The sequence below is a fragment of the Melospiza georgiana genome, chromosome 4 (genome assembly GCF_028018845.1).
Source record: "Melospiza georgiana isolate bMelGeo1 chromosome 4, bMelGeo1.pri, whole genome shotgun sequence".
Classification (NCBI taxonomy): Eukaryota; Metazoa; Chordata; class Aves; order Passeriformes; family Passerellidae; genus Melospiza; species Melospiza georgiana.
Window position 1 is genome coordinate 37,020,793 of NC_080433.1, and position 23,998 is coordinate 37,044,790.

General features: G+C 42.5%; 1 protein-coding gene across 1 annotated transcript; it reads left to right on the plus strand.

The window, feature by feature from the left end:
- The first annotated feature begins 260 nt into the window (after positions 1–260).
- NDUFA12 (NADH:ubiquinone oxidoreductase subunit A12) lies at positions 261–13,007 on the plus strand. Its single transcript, XM_058022292.1, has 4 exons — positions 261–398; positions 3,577–3,659; positions 4,622–4,709; positions 12,486–13,007. The coding sequence occupies exons 1-4, from the start codon at positions 310–312 to the stop codon at positions 12,664–12,666; spliced, it is 441 nt and encodes a 146-aa protein (XP_057878275.1). The 5' UTR covers positions 261–309; the 3' UTR covers positions 12,667–13,007.
- Positions 13,008–23,998: the final 10,991 nt, after the last annotated feature.

Consider the following 23,998-nt stretch of genomic DNA (forward strand, 5'->3'; position numbering starts at 1 on the left):
TGCCGAGTCTTGGTAACTTTTCTTACTACACATCTTGTGAAATAAGAGACTGTCAGTAGGCATTTCTATTATAAAGAGGCTTTTCTCCCTACCCTGAAGTTCCTTGTATGTTGCCGACCTTACGTGTAAGCAGTAGGCATTGTTACACAAAGCCAGCCGGCGCAGACTGGAAGCCAATGGCAGCAGACGCCCTTCATTGGCCGCACGGGAGACCCGCAGGCGGATCCCGCCGCTGGTTCCGCTTCCGTCGCTGTGGCCAAGGGCGGCCGGGCGTGAGGCGGGGCGGCGGAGGCGGTGGCCCGCCCCAAGATGGCGGAGTACGTGCAGGTGCTGAAGCGGGCGCTGAAGCACATCGGCGGCCACGGCGGCGTCCGCGGCGCCATCGTGCAGCTGCTCAGGTAACGCGGCAGCGGCGCGGGCGGCGGGGCCTCCCCGCTGCGCCACCGCCGCCCCGCGGGGTCACCTTGAGGGGCGGCCGGGCGGGGCTGGGCGTGAGGGGGCGCTGCGGGGGCCGGGCAGGCCTCGGGGCGAGCCCGCTCCGCCCCGCCGAGGGCGGTGTGTCCCGGTCGGCAGCGGGTGCTGGGCTCAGAGCGGTCCCCAGGCAGGGCCCGCGGCTGTTTTCTCTTCTTGAGGCACCTCGCAGGGCTCCTGGATGCTGAGCTGCCCGGGCCGGCTCTCCTGGTGTCCGGCCCCAGTCTGTAGTCCTGTTGGCACAGCCGTGTCTCTGCGGCAGCTGCACTCGGTGCGTCTGTGAACACCATTGTGCTCTTTGCTCTGGGTCACCTCAGGCTGGCAGTGGCTTTCGGGAACAGTACCAATCGGACAGCCGTGCGTCTGCTGAAATCCCGTGCTCTAAAGCAAGAGAGTTATTTCATCTGCCTTACTGGCTCTATTTCTTCTAATTCGCATCAAACTGCAGATCACATCTGCTCTTTGGCAGTGGATTGTCACCGCTGACCTCTGCTCAGCTTTGGATGCCCTCCAGCCCCAGCGGCATTTAGTGCAAACTAAGTTGCAGCCTTTGTTTCCATTCATGTCTGAGTACTTTATTCCCAACTACAGAATCTTGCACTTGTCCACATTAAACTTTCTCCTGGTTATTTTTTCCCTCACTCACATCTCATCTCTTTCTTGTCACAAGTGTTTTCAGTTGTGGTACAGCATGCTTGAAGCTGCTCCCAAATAGGAGCACAAGGTTTACAAAGGTACTCTTTTTTCATTCAGATCAAGGGTGGAAGTCTAAATGTGTGTGATCCAAATTCAGCAATGTCAGTAACCTGTGTTATCTTTGTAGTTAGTCCTGGAAAAGATTTAGGATGTGTCCAGTAAATGTTTTAGGCCTGACCACATGCTAAAAAGCCTTTTGTAATCAATATTGGGAAGTCAGGAATATGGGATAGGGGTGATTAGCAAATACAAAATTTCCTGCTATATATTAAGGGCTTTCTTATCTTAGAACAAACAAGCCAAGCTTTCTGAGCCTTCTTGAAGGCTTCCCCCTGCCCATACACATCATAGTGGCCCTTTTTCTGTTATTTTTTGTGGCTTAAATTGATCTGTTTTGAAGAGATAAAGTTTTACACAGGTGCTGATCAGGCCTCATCAGTATTTTCATACGGTGGCTTTAGTTGCTGTTGAGCAGTAAGACAATTCATGATTTCCCTGGCTAGTGCTTTACTGCTATCATAATTACTGTTTTCTGTCACACACCTACCCCCCTCCCTCCCCGAGCTTGTTTCCTCTACTTTGTTTTCCTTCTCAGGCTGTAGCCATTACTCTGACAGTTCTCAAGGAGAAATGGAGCTGGGGAAATGGAAGTGTGGAAGAGTTTGAGTGTTAGCTGTCATCATAGTGTCTCTTCCTAAGCACAGCTGAATAAATATCTCCTCAGAGACCTTCTGTGAGTCTGAGATCACAGGCTGTGTTCACAGCTTTCTACCACACAGCAGAAGAGGGCAGGCAAGACTGGAGGTAGTGCTGTCCTTATTTTCCTCCAGAAGACTGGAGTTAGTGTGCCAGGTGGGGAGGCACAGCTGATCCTCATAACCACACCAACCACAAACAGCTGCTGCCTCCTGCTCACCTTTCAAGCCATTAAATCATCCCTCCCAATTCAAGGGATAGGTTTGGTGTTTAAAGGCAGAGTTATCAAGGTGTTCTTTCTTGCAGTGGTTGATTTTAAGAAGTTACCACTGGTAACTGGAAAATAATTATTTACCCAAGTCAGGAGACTCTTTCTCTGAATTTCCCTGCCTTTCTCTATATGTTTTCCACTGAAGCAGCTGCAGAAGATTTTTATGCTGTGAAGTCAAATTACTAAGAGCCTTTGTGGCTGGAAATGTTCTCCTTACTTAAAATTCAGTGAAATTGGTTGGAAGCCATAAATACCCCTTAGTGTCTGATATTGGTATTCAGGGCATGAAGTCAGGACAAGGGCATAAGAGCACTTGCAAGGAAGGGAGGGGGAAAAGGAAGGGAGAGCAGCAGTGGAATGGCTCTTCTTTTTCTGAAGCTGGGAACTCAGGCTCGTATCGTTGAGCCAGAGATCTTTGGATGTTTCAGATGAATGTGTCAGAGAATTTCTCTGCCTGCCACCACAGAGGTATAAAACAAGTGCTTGCTGCAATGATTGCCGATTTCATGCACCCTGGGGAAAAGACAACAAAAAACTTCATCTGAGCACATTCCTCCTCTCACTTGGGATTGAGTTGAGAGTGTGCATAATACTACAAACAACTAAAATCTTTGAGAGGAAACTTTTCCTTATCTAATGCTGCCTAGCATCAATGTCAGTAAAAAGGAAAGCAAAATTGCAAATATAGAGGGAGAAGAGCATTTTGATTAATATTAGTGTTTTATCACCATAATATAAATCATAGGCTCAGTTTAATGATTGATTTCTACAATAATGTTAAAATATGTTCTCCATAAAGAATTGAAACTCGTATAAACCTTATCTGGGTCAGTGAAAGTCTCACAGAGTTGCAGGGTGAATCCATGGATCCTTCACAATTATACAAAAGCAAGAAAGTTGCAATTATAATTTAGGGCTTAGCATGTATTTCCTTGGCAAGCAGCTTCGACGGCCTGAAATATTATTACTGTTCCTCTCTTGGAGGTTACTGCCCACACAGACATGTGAGGTCTCTTGTGCTGCTTCACTGCAGGGCACTTGCAATGGCAATTCAGGCTGAAATGGCAGCTGCTAGTAGTTGAGAGGGATGGTAACATTTCCTACCAAGCAGATTAGCATGTGTCTCTGTGACTCCCGCAGTACTTAGGGGTTTGTGGGTGTTAAGTTGTTACCTTGTAGAGTTGCTTTATATTTTACTATAATGAGCTGTTAAATAAGGGAGGGTCCCCAAAAGCCTTTTTGTATGGCTTTTGTCATCCTGTCAGTGGGGTGCATGCCAGTTGCAGGAATTGATGATTGATTTGCAATCCATAAGCTTGAATAGCTTTTTTAAAAAATATCTTTGCATGCATGTGTACAGGTTTTTACTAACCCTGAAGAAACCTCTGTCACAATTTCATTCTGAGGACACCAACTGAAACTGTTGTTTTGATAATTCACAGGGTCAACGATTTGAAGACTGGTAATCTGATAGGAATTGACAAATATGGAAACAAATACTATGAAGACAAAAGAAACTTCTTTGGTATGTGTGCTAATGTGAACACCTCCCAGCCAGCTGTGCAGCTCCCACATAGCTTGTGTGCTTTCTGCTAGTGAAATGCAATTCATTACCTGCCTGACTTCCCTGCACTTGTCTTGTGTGAGTCTTACACTTACAGAAATGCTTTGACTGCTTCTGTTTCTCTGTTGCATTCCTTATTTGCAAACACAGTCAATGTGAAACAATGAATATGGGATAAATGCAAGCCAGTCATATGGTCTCTGTGTAGGTAAAGCTACACGATAGTATGACTGAGAGTTGAATTTGGTCCTTGACCTAAAGGCTGGTAGTTTAACAGGTGGGGAAAGAAGGAGAACTACCTTTAAAACTGCCTCACAGCTTTACTCACTTACATGGTCACTTCAGGGCAAAGAGCACAGGTTGGTTTAAACTTACTATTACCTTAAATAACGGGATTTTAAATCAAGCTTCTAGAGTACTTAAAAAGGCAGCACCTAAAGCAACACAGGTGACACGTAAGCAATGACACACTGGTCAGGCCAAGCTGACTGTAGGTTATCTTGGAGTGTAACCAGGGAAAGCACTTGCTGGTTAACATTGCTTGGTAGTTTTGTGTAGCTGAAGTTTAGTTTAGTCTTAGGTTATCAGTGGCAATGTCCTTTTGCAAAGACTCCTCATAACAGAGGGGAAAAAGCCCCAAACCCGTTTCTCTGCCTGAAAATTTGATAAGTTGTTATTGCCCATTATTTATACAATAGCCAATATTTCCTGCCTTGTGAGAGTGCTAGATTCAGTCATCTAGAACTACAGTAGCAATAGAGAAGACTTGGAAAATAAAAGGTGTGCTGGTTCAAAAATAAGTGCCCATTATGGTAGATACTATCACTCAAAATGTTTTCCCTTGGTTTTCCTGAATTCTCTCCTTTATAAGCAAATAATTTATTCTTTTGAGCTAATATGGTATTTCTGTTTGTTTACTTAAGGTCGGCACAGATGGGTTGTATACACTGAGGAAATGAATGGCAAAAATACCTTCTGGGAAGTTGATGGAAGCATGGTGCCCCCTGAATGGTAAACTGTTTAGCTTAATAGTGTGAACAGATACCAATTGTGTAATTGCTTTATATTTTCTTATATTACAAAGCAGAAGGTGGAAAAAAAAAGTTTTCATGGTTGTAGCTGTTTTGCTATGACCAGAAGATTTCAGACTCATTACTTCTAATATTGAACTGCATACATGTTTATTGCTCACTGTCCTGGCAGAGGTACTCACTGCTTTTTGGACTGAGAAAAGCATTTTGCCAGCCAGATTGAGCAGGTCAAAACAGTCTTTAATTTTCTTTATTACTTGTGATTCCCTGCTAATGGTAAGAAGTAAAATATTTGTTATTTCCATCATAAGCAAGAACATCAGGAACATATGGCAATGGTGGAACAACATTCCTTAACCCACAGCCACTAACAACATAATTGTTTCAATTTATATACACTGATGTGGTAGGAAACATTAAAGTGCCAGGATGCTCCATATGTTGACTGCTGCTTGACTATAATTTTTATTGAGGTTTTGTTTTCTTTTCATGCGTTTCAGTAATAGTTCTGTACAGCTTTGTGTTCCAGAAGGTCTCTGGCCACAGCTGTTGACCCTTTCTTTGTTTTCCTAGAAAACTGACACCACATAAAGTAACAATGCATACTAGTAAAACCAATCTCTGTGTAATTCTTAAGGAACAGGAATAGCCCTTCAGCCACAAAGAGCAGAAGAGACATCAAAGGAGAAGTGTTTGGGTAGACTGAGCAAACACTGGTTGTTATTACTCCTGTGACAAATGTTCTGTGCCAAGGCTGGGATTGATCATAAAATCTCCTAAACTGTAGCTCTCGCTGGAACATTTGAGGAGTGTGTGGGTAGACTCTAGCTGGTCAATTTTGTTTCAAGCTCTCCCAGCCATATATTATGTTTAATGTGGTTAATGCTTTTTTCTGTCTTACTTGGTAAGAACTGAGTGCCATTGTTTTTGGAAGTGACATTAGAATCTCCAACACCAGGATGTTTGTGCCTTGCTCTCTGCATAACTGTTGTTTGGTGCTGGTTCTTGTCCACTATTAGACTGTGCTGGGTTTTAAGATTTTCTTTATTTTGAGGCACAGGTTTTGTTTCTTTTGGGTTTTATTTTGGTTTTTTTTTGGTTTTTTTTTTTTTTTTTTTTTTTTGTTTTTTTTTGTTTTGTTTTGTTTTTTTTTTCCTTTGCTTCTGCTTATGGGATATTTGTTGCCTTTTTACAGACCTCAGTATAAAGTTTCTTCCTGAGAATCAAAGTGATGTTTCAAGGGTAAAGTAGCTTGTTTACTTCACAGAAATTAATGAGGTAGAAAAACTTGTTTTCCTATCAATGTGGAAAAAAATTCCTTTAAAAGAAGCAGTAAAGATTTCATTATTTTCAAGACTGGTGAGGGTAATGAGGCACAGAAGGGTGAACAGTCTTGTGTTCTAAGGTATTTTTGTCAGGAAACCTAGTTGTGCAGTACCAGTCAGGTTTGTGGATTTGGGGTTTTTTTTGGGGCAGGGGGGATAAGGAGAGGGATGGTGTTTCTTGCTGATAAATTTGTATGTCCCATGATAACATATGTTCATTCTTATGTAAGAATCCTAGTTTTGTGACACATCTAAATCATTGATGTATATTTCCATACAGACATCTTTAAAAATAGAAATATTTTTGCTGGGAATAAATGCTGTCTCTTAAGACTTTTTAAAAATTTTATCTGGGGCTATGCTGCCTTAAATTTTTAACATGGCATAGACTTCTGAATTGAGACTGACAATATTTTGTACAAGCTGCTGTCAGTGTATCACTAGAGTTGTGCAACAGGTAATGAGTGGTTATTTTGGACCCAAAAATTTGTTGGAAATAAATGAAACTGTGTGAAAATACTTACAAAGAAAGTAATTAATCCATAGTATAACAGTATGATGCATGTTTGTCGTCCTTGACTCAGCTGGGAAGTATTTAAAGTACTGCTGTTAGAGGTGGGTGTGATCTGAATGCTTCTTCTGAACACTGATGGTTTTACTCTGGAGTTCAGTTAATTCAGCTCAGTTCTGTGAGTATGCTGTTGTATCCTTCTTGCAGTAACTTCTGTGCCTTCAGGGTTGCAGAATGTGAGTGATTGTTCAAGTACAATCAAGTGAATCTCATTCAAAAAAAGCATTTTGGTATGTTGCAAAGTTCTGGAAATGACTGGAAGAAAATGCTACCCTTTACCCTTTTCTCTCAGATACTAGAGAAAAAGGAAAAGCAGCAAGAAAACCTCCTTGTATGCAATAACATCTAGTAATACCATTTTAGGAGCTACTGAGTATTTTCAGTGTTCTGAAATAATTGATGTAATGTCTTCTGACAACGGATCTACTGAAATGGCACAGTCTAAAGGAAATCAGAGTGTTGTTGTGACATATGTCTGCTCTCCAGGGAATCGAGACTGTTGCTTTTAAAAAGTGTTTCCACACTAGAATATGTAGGCTTGTAGTTTATTCTGATTTAGTTGTTATTTCACTTCTTTTTTACTCTGGGTTTTCTTTTTTTTTTTTTTTTTTTGTCTCTAAAATCCAGATGTTGGTATCTACTTTGTTGGAGACAAGTTAATTAGATTATTAAAAAATTTCTTCAATACTTGCCTTGGGAATGATGAATATTAATCTTCTTGTAATGCTTTACAAGATATTTTGACTTCTTTTTTTCTCCACATAAATTAATCTTTTTCACTTTTAGACAGTGAGAGAAACCAAATGCTTATTTTGTCTCTTACTAGTGAGTGTTGTTTGCAGGAACTCAGGGCTTCCATTTTTGAGCACAGTGATGGGGTGTGCTCTGTGAATGTATAAACAATAGAAGTTCAATTTGTTTATAGCAATGCCTGTGGGGACTCTGCTTAGTGTTTTCATGGATGTCTCCATTGCAGCATCACTAATCCTTGGCCTATGTTTAAGCTATTGTTTATTGTATTTCTGGTGTAATGTACTTTGGCTTGCATTTTGGCCAAATACTTTGAACAAACAAATTGACAACTGGTGCAAGTGTACATACTAGTTAAAAATAAATTGCTCTTTCAGTATGATCCTGGGGGAAAAGAAGAGCTGTAATTTGAGAATAGTTTTTCCTTTTGTAGGGACACTACATTTTGCCAGGGCTGTCCTGTGTATTTGCAGTGTCTGTCCTTTGAGGTTTATATTCATATGATCCAAATCTTTGGAAGGAGCTCCAGGAGTGTTTACCTCATATGGTGAAGAATTGCAAATTTACCTTCAGTTTAATAGTCTGCATCCTCTTTAGTTGATCTGACAGGGAGAAAGGTAGCACCTCACACCTAAAGTGCCAGCACACTAGAAAAAGTAAGGAAATGTGCAATTTCCTGTAAAATGCTGCTTTTCAAGTTTGCCTTCAAGGAAAACAAAGCAGAAAGATTGAACAGAAAAAGAAGGGATTGGAAAAATTTCCATCCTTCTAGTAGCTTCACAATAAATTTCTGGGGGTTTATAGCTCAATTAAATGCTAATTTGGTGTTTTCAGGTAAATTGGATGGCATCTCATTGCTATGGTGCAGTAACTTGCATGAGAAATTAAAGTTATCTCCCATGGTAAACAAATAAACACATTTGTTATCCCTTTTTCCTTCTCTGCCCTATGACCTGAAGCCACCTGTTAATTTCTCTTGTCTCATTGCAGCATGGCAAACGTGGCAAAAAGGGGATGTTCACAAGTTGGCAAACGTGGTGAGCTGGCACAGGCTGTGCCTGAACCTTGCAGAGGCACATATGGTGGTGGCTGCTGAGTTTGTGTAGCACCAGTTCTTGTTTGACAGCTTGTGCATCACGTAATTGGCTCCGGTCCCTTGTAGCTTCAGTTTGAAATCTACTTGCTTCTGAATATTTGTTACAACTTTGGGAAAAATTCTACATAGTCTTGAGAGCCTTTGAAGATACTTTGAGGTGTCTTTAGTCCATTTATGCAAGAAAAGGTGCAAAGGCTTTGCTGGCCTCAGTCTGCTTCCCAGTGATGACTGTTCACTGATTCAGGAAGCTGCTCCAGCCTCTTCAGAGCTGCTTGCATCCTTCTGATTTTTCTGTGCTCTGTGCAAGTTGTCTGCTTCTTTGTAGGTTTTTAGTCATTAATTGCTTTTGAATATTTTTCTCCACAATGGATTTATAGGCAGGGTTTGTACAGAAAGAAATCTGGCCATCTGCAGGATGTCATATCTCTTTATTCATGCTGTTCAGTCTAGTGCATGAAAAGCTTTCCTTGAGCATCTGGGGGTAGAGTCTGAGATTTCAGAGCTTCAAATGATTCTTTGAGGCAGGTGTCAAGGGGAAAGTCTTCCCAAAATAAAGTTTTCAAGATTTTAAGTGGAAAGTGGGAGCTTTTGTTTAAGAGAACAGACTCTGCAAACCAGAATGCTTTTGTAAGTCACATGTTGTGCTTCTAAGGGGAATCTTTTGTGACCAGGTTAAGCCCTGAAACTCCTAAATATAAGCATAATTCATAGTGGATTGATTGTCTAAACAAACTTTTGAAATCTCTTCATGTTTTTCAATACCTGTGACTGTACTGGCACGTCTTGTCAGTGAGCAATTTTATTTTTACTTTCCAGTGAGAAAATGTGATTCAAGGATTGGTTTTGCTGATCTGTTTAAATTTAAGCTTAGTATCATGTTGATGTTATAGAAATACAGAAAATCTTCAACCCAAAGATACTAACTACTCAAAAATGCTGTATTTTAAAATATTTTATTGACTTAGTCTTTAGAAGCTGCAAAGCAATAGTTTAAATGGCAGGTGAAGCTACTCTGTTAAATGCTATTGTGAAACTTTTCTGATGTTTCAAGGAATGAATGTGTGACAAGCACACTTGTAATGACAGAAGTAGCAGACATCACACAGGCTTGGAATATAGCTGATTTTAGCTGAGCATTGCTACAGTTCTAGTGCTGTGCTTGCTGCAGCCTTTCATTCAGGGCCTTTGTAATGGCATTCTGTCTGATAAGTTTTTGTCCATCCTGGTGGTGTGCAAGGCTCTAGGGGAGCGTGAGGATGCTGAGGTGTGATAACAGTGCCTAAGTAGGGATTTGTGTGCAGGATCCTTATCCTCTGTTATCAGAAGCATCGCTGGGTGAACATGTGTGTGCTCTGAGTTGCCTGTGTCATGGTTTAACCCTAGCCAGACCCCAAGCCCCAGGCAGCTGCTTGTTCACTCCCCCTCCAGTGGGACTGGGGAGAGAATCAGAAGGGAAAAAGCTAGAAAAGTCACAGGTTGAGATAAGCACAGGTCAACAGGGAAAGCAGAAATTGCACACAGGCAAAGCAAAACAAGAATTCATTCACTGCTTCCCACGGGCAGGCAGGTGCTCAGAGCAGGGCTCCATCACGCATATTGGTGACTTGGGAAGATAAATATCACCAGTCCAAACGTTCTACCTCCTTCTTCCTCCTGCTTTATATCCTGAGCATGATGCCACGTGGTACAGAATATTCCTTTGGGCACTGGGGTCACCTGTCCTGGCTGTGTCTCCTCCCAACGTCCCATACAGCCCTAGTCTCCCTGACAGCACAGAAAGCAGAAAAGGCCTTGGCTCTGTGTGAGCATTGCTCAGCAGTAACAAAAACATCTCTGTTATCAATCCTGTGTTCAGCACAAATCCAAAACACAGCCCCATACCAGCCACTGTGAGGAAAATTACCTCAGCCCAAAGCAGCACAATCACATAAGAGTTAAATTTACTGTATTCATATCCCTTGCACATTGCAATAAGAGCCTTAATTTTTATTTTAAAAAAGAAAATTAACTCTGCTCTGGCCAAAGCCAGCATATGTTGCAGTAAGCAGCTCTGAAAAGCTGGGGCTCCTCTGGAGTGACACTGCAAAGCGTTTTGAAATGCAGTCCTTGAGTCAGTAGAAGCAGAATGGACTGTTCTTTTGCCCTCTCATGCCACAGCTCCGTTTCTGTGTCAGCAATGGAGAGCTTGTTGGGTGTGAGCACAGGAGCCCTCCTCTGTCAGGTTAGCTTTTCTGCAGTGCTGCTGCCAACCCTGATGCAGGCTGTCACAAGACTCGTGATACCTGAGGTGATGTGAAGCACAGCAGTACACAGAATTATTCTGACAGGGGAGAATCAGGCAAGAGAGTTCACCCAAGGTGAGAGCTTTGGGTGGTGTGGCCAGGGCATTTCAGAGGCTGCTTAAAAATACCAGGGTTAAAACTGAGCAACCTCTAATCCTGTATCATCAGACCACATTGTGATTAGTAGTGCTATGGGCCCACCTTTTTCCAGACAGAAATTGTTAGCCATTTATCTTTTTTTTTTAGTAAAAGCAGTGTGTTCACTTTGAATGAGACCAGGTTTACAAAGGAGAGCAGAGAGAGGAAGAGCATTATACAGGTGTGTAACTTCCAAACTCCAAATAGTGGATCATTTTTCACACAGGAAGTTGTTTTATGCCTCTAAATACAGTTTTTTCTTCTTAGTTTTAAACAATCTTGTGGTTCTGTCTTATTTTATATTGAAGCCAGTTTCCTGGAAGCCTTTATTCCTACAATATGTGGCTTTAGTTTGGGGGTTTTGTTCGGTTTTTACTTCTAGAAAAAGAACTTTAGGCTGACACTTTTTTTAAAGTGAAATTTTTGTACTGAAGTTATAGCCAAAGTTGTGATTTTTTTTTTCTTAATACATGTCAAGAAGCAATTTGAAAAGATTACCAACTTTCTGTAGAGCTCTTTGGATTTAGAATATACCTGTCAGTCTATTTCTCACCACTTTTATCATGGTTTTGTTTTGCTGTATAAATGAAGTGTGCTGGATTTGTTGGTAAGGGCTGAAGATGCAATTTTTAGGTTTTCTAATAGAACTAGAAAAGAGGACTTCATATTTTTAGGTCAAGTATTTGCAAAAGCTGATTAGCAGAAATCTCCTTAATTCTACCTCAGTAAAAAAATAGATAAGCTTGCAAAAATGTCATAACCTTACTTTTGTCATAACTACACACAGTATGAAGTACATGTAAACTGACAGATAATTAAAATATAATTCGTATTTGAAAGTTTCTTCAGGCACTGAAATAGGAAAGGGATGAAAGCAATTCAGTTGGTCCTTGCTGCAGTGTTTCAGTACATTGCTAGGGAAAATGCTGTGCTTGATCATTACTGTTGCTTACACAGAGAAAGACTGACATTTAGTTCATAGGTAAAGGCTAATCACTGGAATCACTTGGTAATTACCCTATTTGATTGGTATTAATCATTGTGTTGTGCAGGCAGTAAATATTTATGTGTTTGTTTTAGGTGTACTTACGTTGTTAATCTGTATCCCAAGTGGCAGCCTCATGTGTGCTTTGAAAATGACATGGAAATTGTTGTGCAGCATAGGCTTCTGGTAATTGAAAACAAAACAAATCACCATCACCTAACTAAGAAAAAGCCCAGGCAACAAAACCAAACGTTGTGATCTTGTCATTTGTAGTGCCTGCCTTAACCTGGCTGCCTGGTGAAGGCTGCACAAACAAGTGACAACAAACTCTGCCCAAATACTGAGCCCACAAAGGAACAGGAAATTTGAACTTAGGTGTGCTTTCAGTTGCTTGGAGGCAGAACTGTTACTTATCAGTTATGCTTGTGAAACTAATTAAAATCAATATCCTGTTGTCTCATTCAAAGCCACACTGGATTAATTTTTTTTTTCCCTTCTCAGAATAAACACTTAGTGTCTCTTCAGAGGAGGACCCTTGGGAGCCAGGAGATAGGCTTGGTAGACATCCTGTGCTGTTCCTTACTAACAATATGTCTTTTTCCTCTTAAGGCATCGCTGGCTGCACGCAATGACGGATGACCCTCCAACCACTCATCCACCAGTTGCTCGTAAATTTATCTGGGAGAAGCATAAATTCAATGTGAGTGGCACTCCTGAGCAGTACGTGCCTTACTCCACTACTCGCAAGAAGATACACGAGTGGATCCCACCCAAACCAGCCAGCAAATAGCAGCAGCAGCAGCATGACTTGGCTCAGCTTGGGCTTTCAGTGTGAATTGTATTTGCACTGGTTTTCTTCGGAATAAAAGCCTCCTATAGGAATTGTACTTTAGTTTATTGAATTGGGGGCAGGAAACAAGTGAGAAAATTTTGGAAATAGGACAGAATACATGACAAGTCTTAATCTCATCAAGATATTGTGCTTTTTCTCATATTGTCAGTGTCCTGTCTTCACAGAAGCAGCTCTCTAATTCTTTTTAGCATAATAATCATTCCTGTGATAGTTACTCATATTTGTGTCATTCAGCAGAGTACAATGTGTATGCATTTGAAATACAGATTTCTCATCTTCAACATCATCTTTTACCGTCTCTGCATGGCAGATAATGCACTCTTCACACACTATTTTGGGAAGCCATCTCTATAAATTTTTATAAGACAAGTTAGAATAGTTTGACCAGTCAGGATTATAGTTTTCATTCATAAAGTGTTCCTAAGTATGTGCATGAGTATGAAAAATGCATTGCCGTGTTCCAGTATGGGATGAAACATAATGTAAAACTTGTAAGGCTACATGAATCAAATGACATCTCATCCATAAGGGAACTCAGCCATCAGAAGAGGGCCCTCTGTCACAAAAATATCTTTTCTGTGCAGGTGCACTACAAGATGTTCTCATAAGAGTTTGAGATGAACTGTTTGCTGTCTTGTGTCAAGATTTTTAAAGGTCTTTGGAAGTTCAATATTGCACATCTTTTTAGGAGGTAGAGAAGTAAAATGTGCCAGAACCCAGTCTCAAAAATACGAGGCTGGCAAGTTCATATTTGAAAGAGGTTGTTTGGGGCTGTGGCTTTTTTTTTGTATCTTGCTAATGGTTGACTTTTATTCCAGTCTCCTTATGTATTTTAGCCAAGTTTGCCCTCTCCACAAGGCTTCCTGTACCTGATGCCCTACTCTGTGGATAACTGATAAGGAGGTGTGCTCACCCAGCCTCTCATTCACTCCAGCACCTCAGCTGGTTGGGGAAGAAAAGATAAACTTCATGGGTTGAGAAAGATGGGAAGAGTGCTTGCTAGTTACCATTGAGATCAAAAGAGACTTTAATTTATTGCCAATTAAAACTGCATAGTGAAAAAGTCAAAAACTGTAAAACACTGCCCTCCCTTCCTATTTCTTCAGACCTTCACTCCTGACTCCTCTGCCTCCTCCTCAGGGAATGGTGGTCAGTCTGTAACAGCTCTTGTGGGCCCTGCTGATCCTGCCCCTGCTTCAGCCTGGCTCCTCTTCACGAGCTGCAGTGCTTTTGCAATAAAGCCAGTATGGGTTTTCCACGGGCTGAGGGTCCTGTTGGGAAATGCCTGCTTGCTGCTGTGGATTCCTCCCGGGGCTGCCAGGAATCTCAGCTCTGGCAGCACCTCCTCACCCTCCTCCCGCTTTCAGCTTGGTGTTCAGGTGCCTGCTGCCCACTTCTGCCCCCCTGCCATCCTCTACCTGTGCAATATTTTTTTGTCCCATCTCAAATCCTCTTTCCCAGAGGTGCCCCCGTTTGGCAGCTGCACTGAGCCCTGCCCTGTGCTGTGTTGGCTGCATGCAGCACAGGGCAGCCCTGGCCTCTCCCCACAGAGGTTCCTTATTAAATCAAATTCTGGATTAATTAATTGTTTAAAGGTGGGGGTTTTAGCTTTAATTTCTTTCATTTCTTTAAATTAGTTCTTGTCTTTAAATTAGTAGGATGTAGCACCAACATCCCTTAACCTATCTAATTAGAAAAGGATAATGTTTAATTTACTTTAAGTCAGCAAAGGCACTGGGCACAGCTGAAAAGCAATTTGAACCATACTGAGTAGCATAAGTGGAAAGGACTTGTTTAACATTTTTATCTTGATGGATTATTTCACCTTAGGAACAAAGTTTGCCCTGGTGTCAATGGAGAGCTTCATCACTAACACTCATCTATACAAGTCCTGTGGGCTCAAACACAGGTAGAGCAATTAACTCTTAATTATTTTTTTTTGCCTCTATTTCTCCTTAATGAGTTTTTTTTTTCCAATTTCATTTCTCTTCCTTTGTCCTGTGGCTTTTTGGACTGCATCCTAAACACACATCAGGAGGTAATTTGGGAATGAGATTCTGTACTTAGAGGATAGGCAGTAACTCTTCCTACATGTGCCATGCTGAAAGGAGAGATGTCAGCCTGTTTGTCATTTTGCTGTCACCTGGAGCAGTTCTGGGCAACTGTGTGTGCAGCAATGCTACATAGAAAGAGAAAAATGAGCATGTCCTCATGGCCTGCAAGCAAGTCTAGGATTCATTAGCTTGGTTTAGAAAATATCATCAATCCCATTTCTGGAGAGGACAGAAACCTGTTCATCCTGCTTTAAACAGCAATTGCTGGATTTTAATGCAAAATTTCAGCAACATCTCTTGTAGCATTGCTCCTCCAAAGTAGATTGCACAAGGCACATACAGGAAATAAAGCATATGCAGAAGAATCAGTGGTCTTCTGCTGGGCTTTCTGCAAACACTTCTGCAATTCACTCTTCTTATCAGCAATCTCACTCAGTTACGGAAGTCCACCTTTGCTCATGACATCTGCCTCAGTATTCTGATTCAGTTCTTTCTGATCTGAATGACATTTTGAATGCCAAGCTGGCCAAGTGTCACAGCAGTATCTTTAAGCAACTGCAACCAAAGCACTGACAGAAATATTCCCCTTGCACTAAATGTGAGTTTTAAAAGAAACAAATTTCTGATATGGGAACAGACTCATTAGGATGACAAGTACCTACCTCTTCCAGGAGCAGCAGCTGAAACCCACTTTTTATTTTGAAATTGTGCCTGTACCAGGAGCTTTTCACACCCCCAGGGTCCTGAGCAGCCCTTTGCTGTAGCTGCCTGAAGGCTTTGTTGTGCCCCCTGCATGCTCAGCCCCGTGTGTTGGCACCCTCCATGGGGCACTGCATCCTGCCTCCCTGCTGCCTCTCAGCACGGCTGCACCTCTCTGCCCTCAGCTGGAACTGCTCAAGACATGTAGGAGTGCAGAACAGTGGTGAAAGGAGCTTCAGGAGACCATCTCACAACCATTCCAGCTACAGCAAGAGGAGAAATCTTTGCCAGGCAGGGACATCCTAGGGCATTTAAGGATGCTGAAAGGAGAGGGCAGGAGGCCTTGTCACTTCCTGCCCAACTAGTGCCATACTACTGACTCCTGCATGCTGTGCCCACCTGGCTCCTTGAGGGCACACTGAGAGCATTCAGATATTCACCAACACCTATTTCTATGCCATCTAACCTCAGGCTTCAGATTTTGGGATGTTTCCTGCTAAAGCTGGTGTTGGGAAGCAGTCTTGATTGGAATTACAGGGGCAATTATTTTGGATAGAGCTGAAAGCCATCAGCCCCAAAAACTGAAGTACCTGTTTTCCACAGCTATGATGCATTCAGAGTGAAACCTTTAATTTACTAATTCCTTGGGGCCAATTATTCTATGGCAGCTGGTGGGGAGAGAGGGAACAGATCCTTGCTTTGCTCAGAGGTTAAAACCTGCAAATCTAAAGGCTCTGCTTTCACATGGTGCTTACAAGGAGTGTACAAAAGCGGGAACTTCAATGTGTGGGTGAAAGTGGCAGCCTTGAAATGGCACTGCAGGTTCCTCACACAAATCCCACAGCAGGAGCTGGATTGCACCAAGGGGAGCCTATCTCAGTGCAAGCTATGAGAGCAGCCCATGTCAGGGGGGAAGGGCCCAGCAGGTGTTGAGTCCTGGAGACCTGCTGGGCTTTGAACACCACCCCCTGGTTGCCAAGCAGAGCAAGGCTCTCGTGCAAGAGCTGATGCTGACTTACCTCCAGCATGGAGCCAGGAAGGGGAGTGCTCTGCTGTGTGCACCATACCCAGCTGCCAGCAGGACCTTGCTCAAGCTGCAGAAGAAATCAGAGCTGCCAGAGACTTCCCTTTGCTGAAGGGCCAAAATCAGGTTTGGCTATTTCCTTATGTTTTTTAATCACTTGAACCCATGCAATGTCACGTCCCATGCTGATGAATTTTGCAGGTGGTCTTAGCTTTGTTCACAGGCAACAAACATAAAGGGCAGAATTCAACCAGGATCTTGAGGAAAAAAAGTATTGTTTTCAAAATATACATATGTAATATTCATCTATGAGAGGGTCTGGTTTTTTGAAAAAGCACCTTAAGACTTAGATTTATACATCTCCTCTCTGCTTACAGGTTCTGACTAATGATTTCTTTGGTTTTAAATATTATCAGAGTACAAAAATTAGAACATGAATAAATGTACTTCAATCAAGATCTGTATACACAAAAGGGCATGGGCACATAGGTAGGAAAAGAAATACTACATTTTGCATCAAGATTATATTTAGGTGGAAATTTGCATTGCAAAGTTTCTAACAAAGAATGCTAAACTTTCTTAAAATCAAATTATATAAATGTGCAATGCTAGTTTAAAACTCATATTAAAATCAAAATTTCTCGCTTTCTAATTAAAATAATGAATTTCTTAATTTAAATTTGTTTATCCTGCACTATAAACCAGAAAAGGCAGAAGAGAATTAAGCAAGAAATTTTGTTTGTGTGCATGAGTGAAAATAAAAGTTAGTGGCTTAATTTTTGCCTGGGAATTTAGAGCAGGAGCAATGATCATTGGACAGCTTCACAAATTGCTTCTAAAATCAGAACTGTTTTGGAATTTGTTCCCATTAAGAAGGATATGCAGGAAACTGAAATTTTAGGAGCCTAGCTTTTTCTTTATGTAAAACTACAATATTATTTTAGTATAATTTAATCTCTGAAACAACAACAGAGTTACAAAATCTATTTTAATGATCTGTAGTATTGTTAACATCACATAAATCATAGCTCAAAAGATTTTTGTTTTTCATTGATTTATACTGCTAGAATTCATATCTATTTCATTCTCTTTGTCTATGATGTAATTCCTTTCCCATTCCTCTAATGGACTACTCAATTTTTCCCTGTGATATTTAAATATTAGTTTTAGGGCAAGTGGTTGTAGGACTGTTTTATATCCTTCATAGCCCAAAGGATTTTTAGTTAATGGAATAACAATCTATCAAAACACAGCCTGAATGTAACAGATGAAGTCTCACATGGTCAAGCATTTAGACACAGGCCTATTAATAGTTTGTTTTTTGAGGGTAACCATCCATAAAAAATCCAGTGAGGCAGAATCAAATTCAGCAATATGTGTGTGGCACTCTCCCTTTGTCTGGCAGTGGCCAGAGAAATCAAGAAAACCATAGCATGTTTTCATTTGAAGCAGCTGTGTTAAAAGAGAGGATTTATTTACCTTGGATGTTGGGGAATTCATGGATCTGCTACACTTTCCAAAAAAATAAAAGATAAATGTATGAGCCTCAGACATTCCTCACTGGCCTGCAGCACAGCAGCAAGATCCCTGTTGGCACAAGAAGGACATTTTTGTTGTTTGGCGTATCTTCACCTGAGCCTGAACATCTTCAGTCTGACCTCCACATCTCTCTGGGACCCAGCCTAGAATGGCTTGGTGCACTCAGCACAAAGCCCCCTGAGACAGAGCCCTCTCTGCCTCTCACAGGGGACATCACCTCTGAATCTCAAACTGAGCCTCAGCACCACGAGTCCAAACCAGGTGCCCACTTCTTGGCAGCACTCTTGGCCTTCTGGGCATAGCAAAGCTTCATTTCTGGATGTCTGTGCCCCAGAGAGCCCGTGAATAATGTGAATCTAAAGCAGAGGAGCTAGTCTGGAAATCGAAACAGAGGCCAGCAAGGGATTTGCACTACCTTTCTTCTGTTTCATGGACAGGGCAAGATGCCGGTGATACCAAGGGCTCTGCCCTGCACCTGCTAACTCATGTTGGCTACCTACCTCCAAAATCTACCTGGCTTTCCTTTAACTCCTGCTATTTAGTTTGCATTCCCCTCCAGTGGAATCTGATTGCATTTTTATAAATAAGATTTTTCAGTTTGAGTCTCTCTGTCCTGGAGTGTTGTTGCTGTAAATACTGACAGCAAAAGTTAATTTGTGTTTTATCAACTTGAAATTCTTTCCAACAGACTTCAAATGATAGACTTCAAATAATTTCTGATTGATTTTTTCTGATTGATTTTTTCCTTCAAAAAATTCCTTACACATCTGTTAGTCTTTGAGGTTTTTAAAGCTTCAATTAGCCATTGAAGTTTAGGATTTTTGAAAAGCAGCAACAGAAGCTGATATTTCCAGGACCACTTCAAACTGCAGCAAATAGCAACATGTCTTTTGACACATTTTAAAGGCCAGAACTAGAGAGGGCAAAAATTAATTTAATACCCAACTATCACTTGCTGTAACCAATTATGAGAGCTGAATGAAGAATTAAATTGATCATGGATATTTTTAGTTTGCACTCATCAAAGCGGGGTGCAAACTTGCAGTCAGTCAGTCCCAGGCAGGTGCACGGGTGGGTGCTGTGGGCTGGGGACGCAGGGCTGGCTGCAGGCAGGGCTGTGCCTGCCCCAGCAAGGGCTGCTCAGCACCAGGGCTGTCTGCTCTGCTCCTCTGCACTCCTCTGGGGTTGTTTACATCTGTAACAACAAAACACAGGCACAGAGAATTATCCCAAATCTAAGGTCCAGCTTTGCCCAGTGACTGGGGAATTGTGTAACCCACTGCAGCTGGGTCTGCATGCACTGCCCCTGTGAGGCTCAAACAAACCCACAGCAACCACTCCCCCACAAAGCACAGAGATGGGAAGTGGATACCTGGCTCTGTTTACCCTTCACCCCTAACAAATCTGTCCTCCTGGCAAGGTGCCAGCCCCTCGCTTGGATCCAAACAATTGTTAGAACATCTATCAGCTCTGTGCTAATAACAGCCTTCCTCCTCAGAGCTGGAAAGCTTCTCCAAAGCACAGTCCTCTCTGCTGCTGGCCACTCACCAGTGCAGCTTACAAAAGACAGGACAGCAAGTAACTGCTGTGTAACTCAGCCCCATAAGAGCCACCTTAGAGCTACAGGGGGCTGGCAGTAGCCCTGCCACCTGCTCACCTGTGCTATGGCTGCAGGCTTGTGTCTGGCAGCTGAAGAAAAGCACTAACTGGTTTTCAAAAAGCAAACATCAAAAACAGTGAATGTGTCCATCATGGTGAAGAACTGAGTGGATGCTCCAAACCCAGCCTGTGAGGGCAATGATTTATCTGCAAAAGAAAAGCAGTGAGCAGCAATTAATCTGTGTTGTAGGACTTGTCTAACTACATTTGGTAAACTTCATTTCTTTTAAAGCCCAAGTGGGCTCTTATCTGTGCTTGTAGCTCCTATTAATCAGGATTGTAATTGTTGTTTGTACTCAGCAACAGGGAAATGCAAGCCATGATCAACCATCCATTTGTCTAACTCCACACTGGCCAAAATGAGCACCCCCATGTCACAGCCCACGATTCCACAGTATAATTACCTTCGTGCTCTGCAATTAACAAAATAGCATTTGTTACAGAAAGATATTAAGGCAAAAAACCACTTGTATCACCACCCTAAGCTGTCTAGAATCAAGTGTTTAAAAGTACTTTAGTACTTGAGTGTTACTATTCGCACAGGGCTTTCAGAGAAGACATCAGCAGGCATTTAGGTAATTTCTGAGCTTGTCAGCATTAACAAGGAGCCGTGAGTGAATTTGTAGGACTACCATGTCCTCCTTTCTGTCCTCATCTTTCTGTCCATCCCCTCTGCTTCAGTTAAAAAAACATTTAAATATGAATTATCAATTACAATAAACTGCTCTAAGAAAGACAGTAACCTCCTAAATAGGGTTAATAAACACTTGCTCATTTATATAGGCATGTTATACAGGAACATTTGTGCTTATCTCATGAGTTTGCTTAAGCCTGTAATTGTCTTTTGGTAGCTATTTAGCTTTTATGTATCTTAAATCTACAGGGGACACATTCTCACCTCCAGCATTGCCTGAAATTCCCACTTCTCTTATTTTAATCCCCAAAAGCCATGCCACAGTAGGTCAAGAAAGCCCAGGCCCATGGGTTGCATAAATGTTTTGTCTTTGCATTTTACTGAAGCTTCTAGGAGCACTGAAAAGCTTTTCACTTGCTGTGCTGGATAGTTCAATTTTTGCTGGGAAGCCCCATGGTGTTGAGAGCCCTGTAGCAACAGCTGGTGAGATCCAAGAGCAAACTTTTCCATGCAGCTTGGTTTCTTCCCAGCAGGACACAGTGCTGTTACAGCAATGACTGTAGCAGGCAGTGGGAGGCCAGTAGTGTAAACAGATTTTGTAGTTGAGGGCAAAGCAGGGGGAAGCTCTCTGCAGGTAATAGTTTTGCTTCTCTTGAACAGTCGATGAGCTTGTGTTATTACTCAGAGGTGTATCTGCACATCTTTCCTGCTTCCCTCCAATTTTCTGCAGGCTATTGGCCACCTTCCATCCTGTGCTGCCTCATTCCAGGGGCTGCCATTGCAGCTCTGCATGCTGCCTGCTGTCCCCTCTCACACCAGTGGCCTTCTGCCTCTCCCCTTTCATCTAATCCTGCAAGGCTGCCCCTTCTGGATGTTAATGGTGCTATGCTCATCACCAATGGAGCTGAGTGCTTAATGCAAATGCATCAATACAGTGGCCAATACAATTAATGATGGTCTTTGACTTTCATCCCCCAGGAACCTTCCTAACAGGAAGGTTCTGTGATTACTTACCAGTATGAAGGAGCAAGAGGTGTAAGATTTCCATTTTAATTTCCTACCATGTCATTCTTGGCCATTTCCCTCTCAGCTGTCTGTGACTTTTGTTAGGAAAAGAGACTGGAAATGTCTCCCCTTTTGCTGCTATGTCAGATGTCCATGAATTGAACAAAGCAGACCTAAGAGCTTGATTTGTTTGTTTTCTAAAGTTGTTGTTTGACAATTCAATCCCTCCTTTTAGAAATTACTGAGTTGCATTTATTTTATTCAAAGTTGAGTGAACTGTCTCATTTGGCTCAATCCTATCTCGCACAAAGCATCCTGTCTGGCTCTGTGGAACTGTCTCTCCTTGTTCATGTGTTTGCTAAGGAGGCATCTGTACAAAGCTGGGCCTAATTTCTAATCGAATTCGGCTGGCTCCAGCTTTCAGCCACTGGATCCTGTTGTCTTTCTTTGCAAGCTGTGAGAAGTGATGACTGCCCAGTATTTTCTGCCTAGGAAAGCACTTGCACTCTGTAAGCAAGTAATTTCTCACTTTTCTTGTTGACAAGCTAAACAGATGGAACCCTCCATCTCTCCATGAAAAGCACTTTGCCCTTGTAATTTTTTTTTGTGGTTCTCTACCCTCTCTATTTTTTCATCAGTCTTTTCAGAATGAGGACTACCTATCATACCAATCCTTTAAAAAAGGTGTAAAATACATCCTTCTCCTCTTGCTTGCTTTACTCCCATTATGCCTCCAGCACGTAGTCAAGGACATGCTAGACATTTTTCTTTGCTTGCTGCAGGATTGCACGGGGAACTCAGATTGCTCTGAAGGCAGTGGGTGCAGAGGTCCATCCAAGAGGCTTGGCTGTGGTCTGGCGCCGGGCAGCTGTTGTATTGCAGGCAGACTGACATCACACACATTCCCTGTTTTGGTTGCCTGAAATATGTGCATGTCAGCATAGACACATACTCAGGTGTGGTTTATGCCTCTGCCCACGCAGGGGAAAGGGCTGTGCATGCAAACACCACCTGCTGCAAGCCTTTTCAGTATTGGGGCGAAATTAAGACTGACAGTGGCCCAGGGTATGCCTCCAAGGAGTTCCTAGAGAGTGTCCAGCAGTGGGGAGTGGAGCACAGAACAGGCATTCCCCACTGCCCCACAGGTCAAGCTGTGATCGAGCGTGCCCACCATATGCTCAAAAAAGTCCTGGCTAGGCAGGGCAGTTCTGGCTAGGCAGCATGGATGAACCACAACAAAAGCTTTGCAAAGCCCTGTTTACCATCAGTTTTTTGAATTGTTCATTTGAAAACATGAGTCCTACATACAGTAGTATGGCATTTCCATAATAACAATTGGTTTAAGTTGTCACAGCATCCACCAGTTCTCATTAAGGACCCAGAAACTTGAGAAACCAAGGGTCCTTATGAGCTCGTCACCTGGGGGCGTGGTTACACATGCGTGTCCACTCCCTCAGGCCCTTGATGGATACCCCAAAAGTGGGTAAAACCTTTCATCCCCAAAAATCCAGCTCCAGCAGATGGGGATGAGAAGCAAGCAGCTGTCGCCTCCAAGAGAAGATGCCACCGGAATGAACAGGAAGAATCTTCCTAAAAGAGTTAGCTGCATTCTGGCAGACCCATGAACTTGAATGTGTTTAAAAAAAAATGTCTGTTTTCCTTTCTAGAAGAGAAAATCTACCTCCTACCTAACCTCACGATGAGCCCTGTCCGAGTTGCCATCCTGTTCATGCTGAGCAGTCTGACAGCTGCATGGATCGTTCCCCAGCCACGCCAAAACATCTGGGTGACCCTGGCACAGACGCTCCAACAGGAAAATATATGCCTGTCCACAGCAGCAGCAAAAGACCCAATGTCTACCTGCCTGGTAGGGATTCCATTGCAACCTGGAGAGTTTCCAGCCAAGTTTGACACACCTATGCCTGACCCAAGTCCCAGATCCCATCACACACAACCACACAATACCTGCCAGCAGCAGGCTGTAATGATTAGGAACCCCATAGAAGAGTGGCTGCCAAAGTTACCCAGAGCTGCTCAGGAGCCCCAAGAGTTAGAGCTGTTGGGCTCCTCACCTGCACCATACTGCATACACTTCTTCTTTATCCCACTTTCCAACACCAAACCTTTTAACAACATCATACAGTATCAAGAGGAATTCACTGCCAGAAGGTGGTGTAAGGTTTTAAGCCAATTCACAGCAGATAATTCGTATCATTCACATCCCAAAAGCCTCCCCAAAGGTTTGTTTTTAATTTGTGGGGATCGGGCGTGGGCAGGAATCCCTTCTCAGCTTTTAGGAGGGCCATGTACCATTGGGCGGTTGTCCCTGTTGGCACCCAACCAAACCATGATTGGCAAATGGACTCGAAAGAACAATTCGGTCAGCAAAATTCAAAAGAGAAGCATTGACAATTTGGACCTAAATTGTGATGCAGAAGTCTTCCATTGGGCCAAATCAAAAAAAGTTGCTGTATCCCTGTTCCTTCCATGGGTTGCAGCAGCCAAAGCTCTAGGTGAATTGGGCCACCTGGAGTGCTGGGTGGTCAAACAGGCAAACTTGACATCTACGGCCATCAGCTCCTTCCTAGAGGATGAGGAGATTACCAGGCAGGCCACACTCCAAAATCATGCAGCCATAGATTTCCTCCTGCTGCT

Excerpts from the sequence above, each read along its gene's own strand:
- NDUFA12 (XM_058022292.1), top strand. The coding sequence starts at position 310 with ATGGCGGAGTACGTGCAGGTGCTGAAGCGGGCGCTGAAGCACATCGGC. Across the intron at positions 399-3,576 it reads GCCATCGTGCAGCTGCTCAG|GGTCAACGATTTGAAGACTG; the intron begins GTAACGCGGCAG and ends GATAATTCACAG. Across the intron at positions 4,710-12,485 it reads AGCATGGTGCCCCCTGAATG|GCATCGCTGGCTGCACGCAA; the intron begins GTAAACTGTTTA and ends TTTCCTCTTAAG.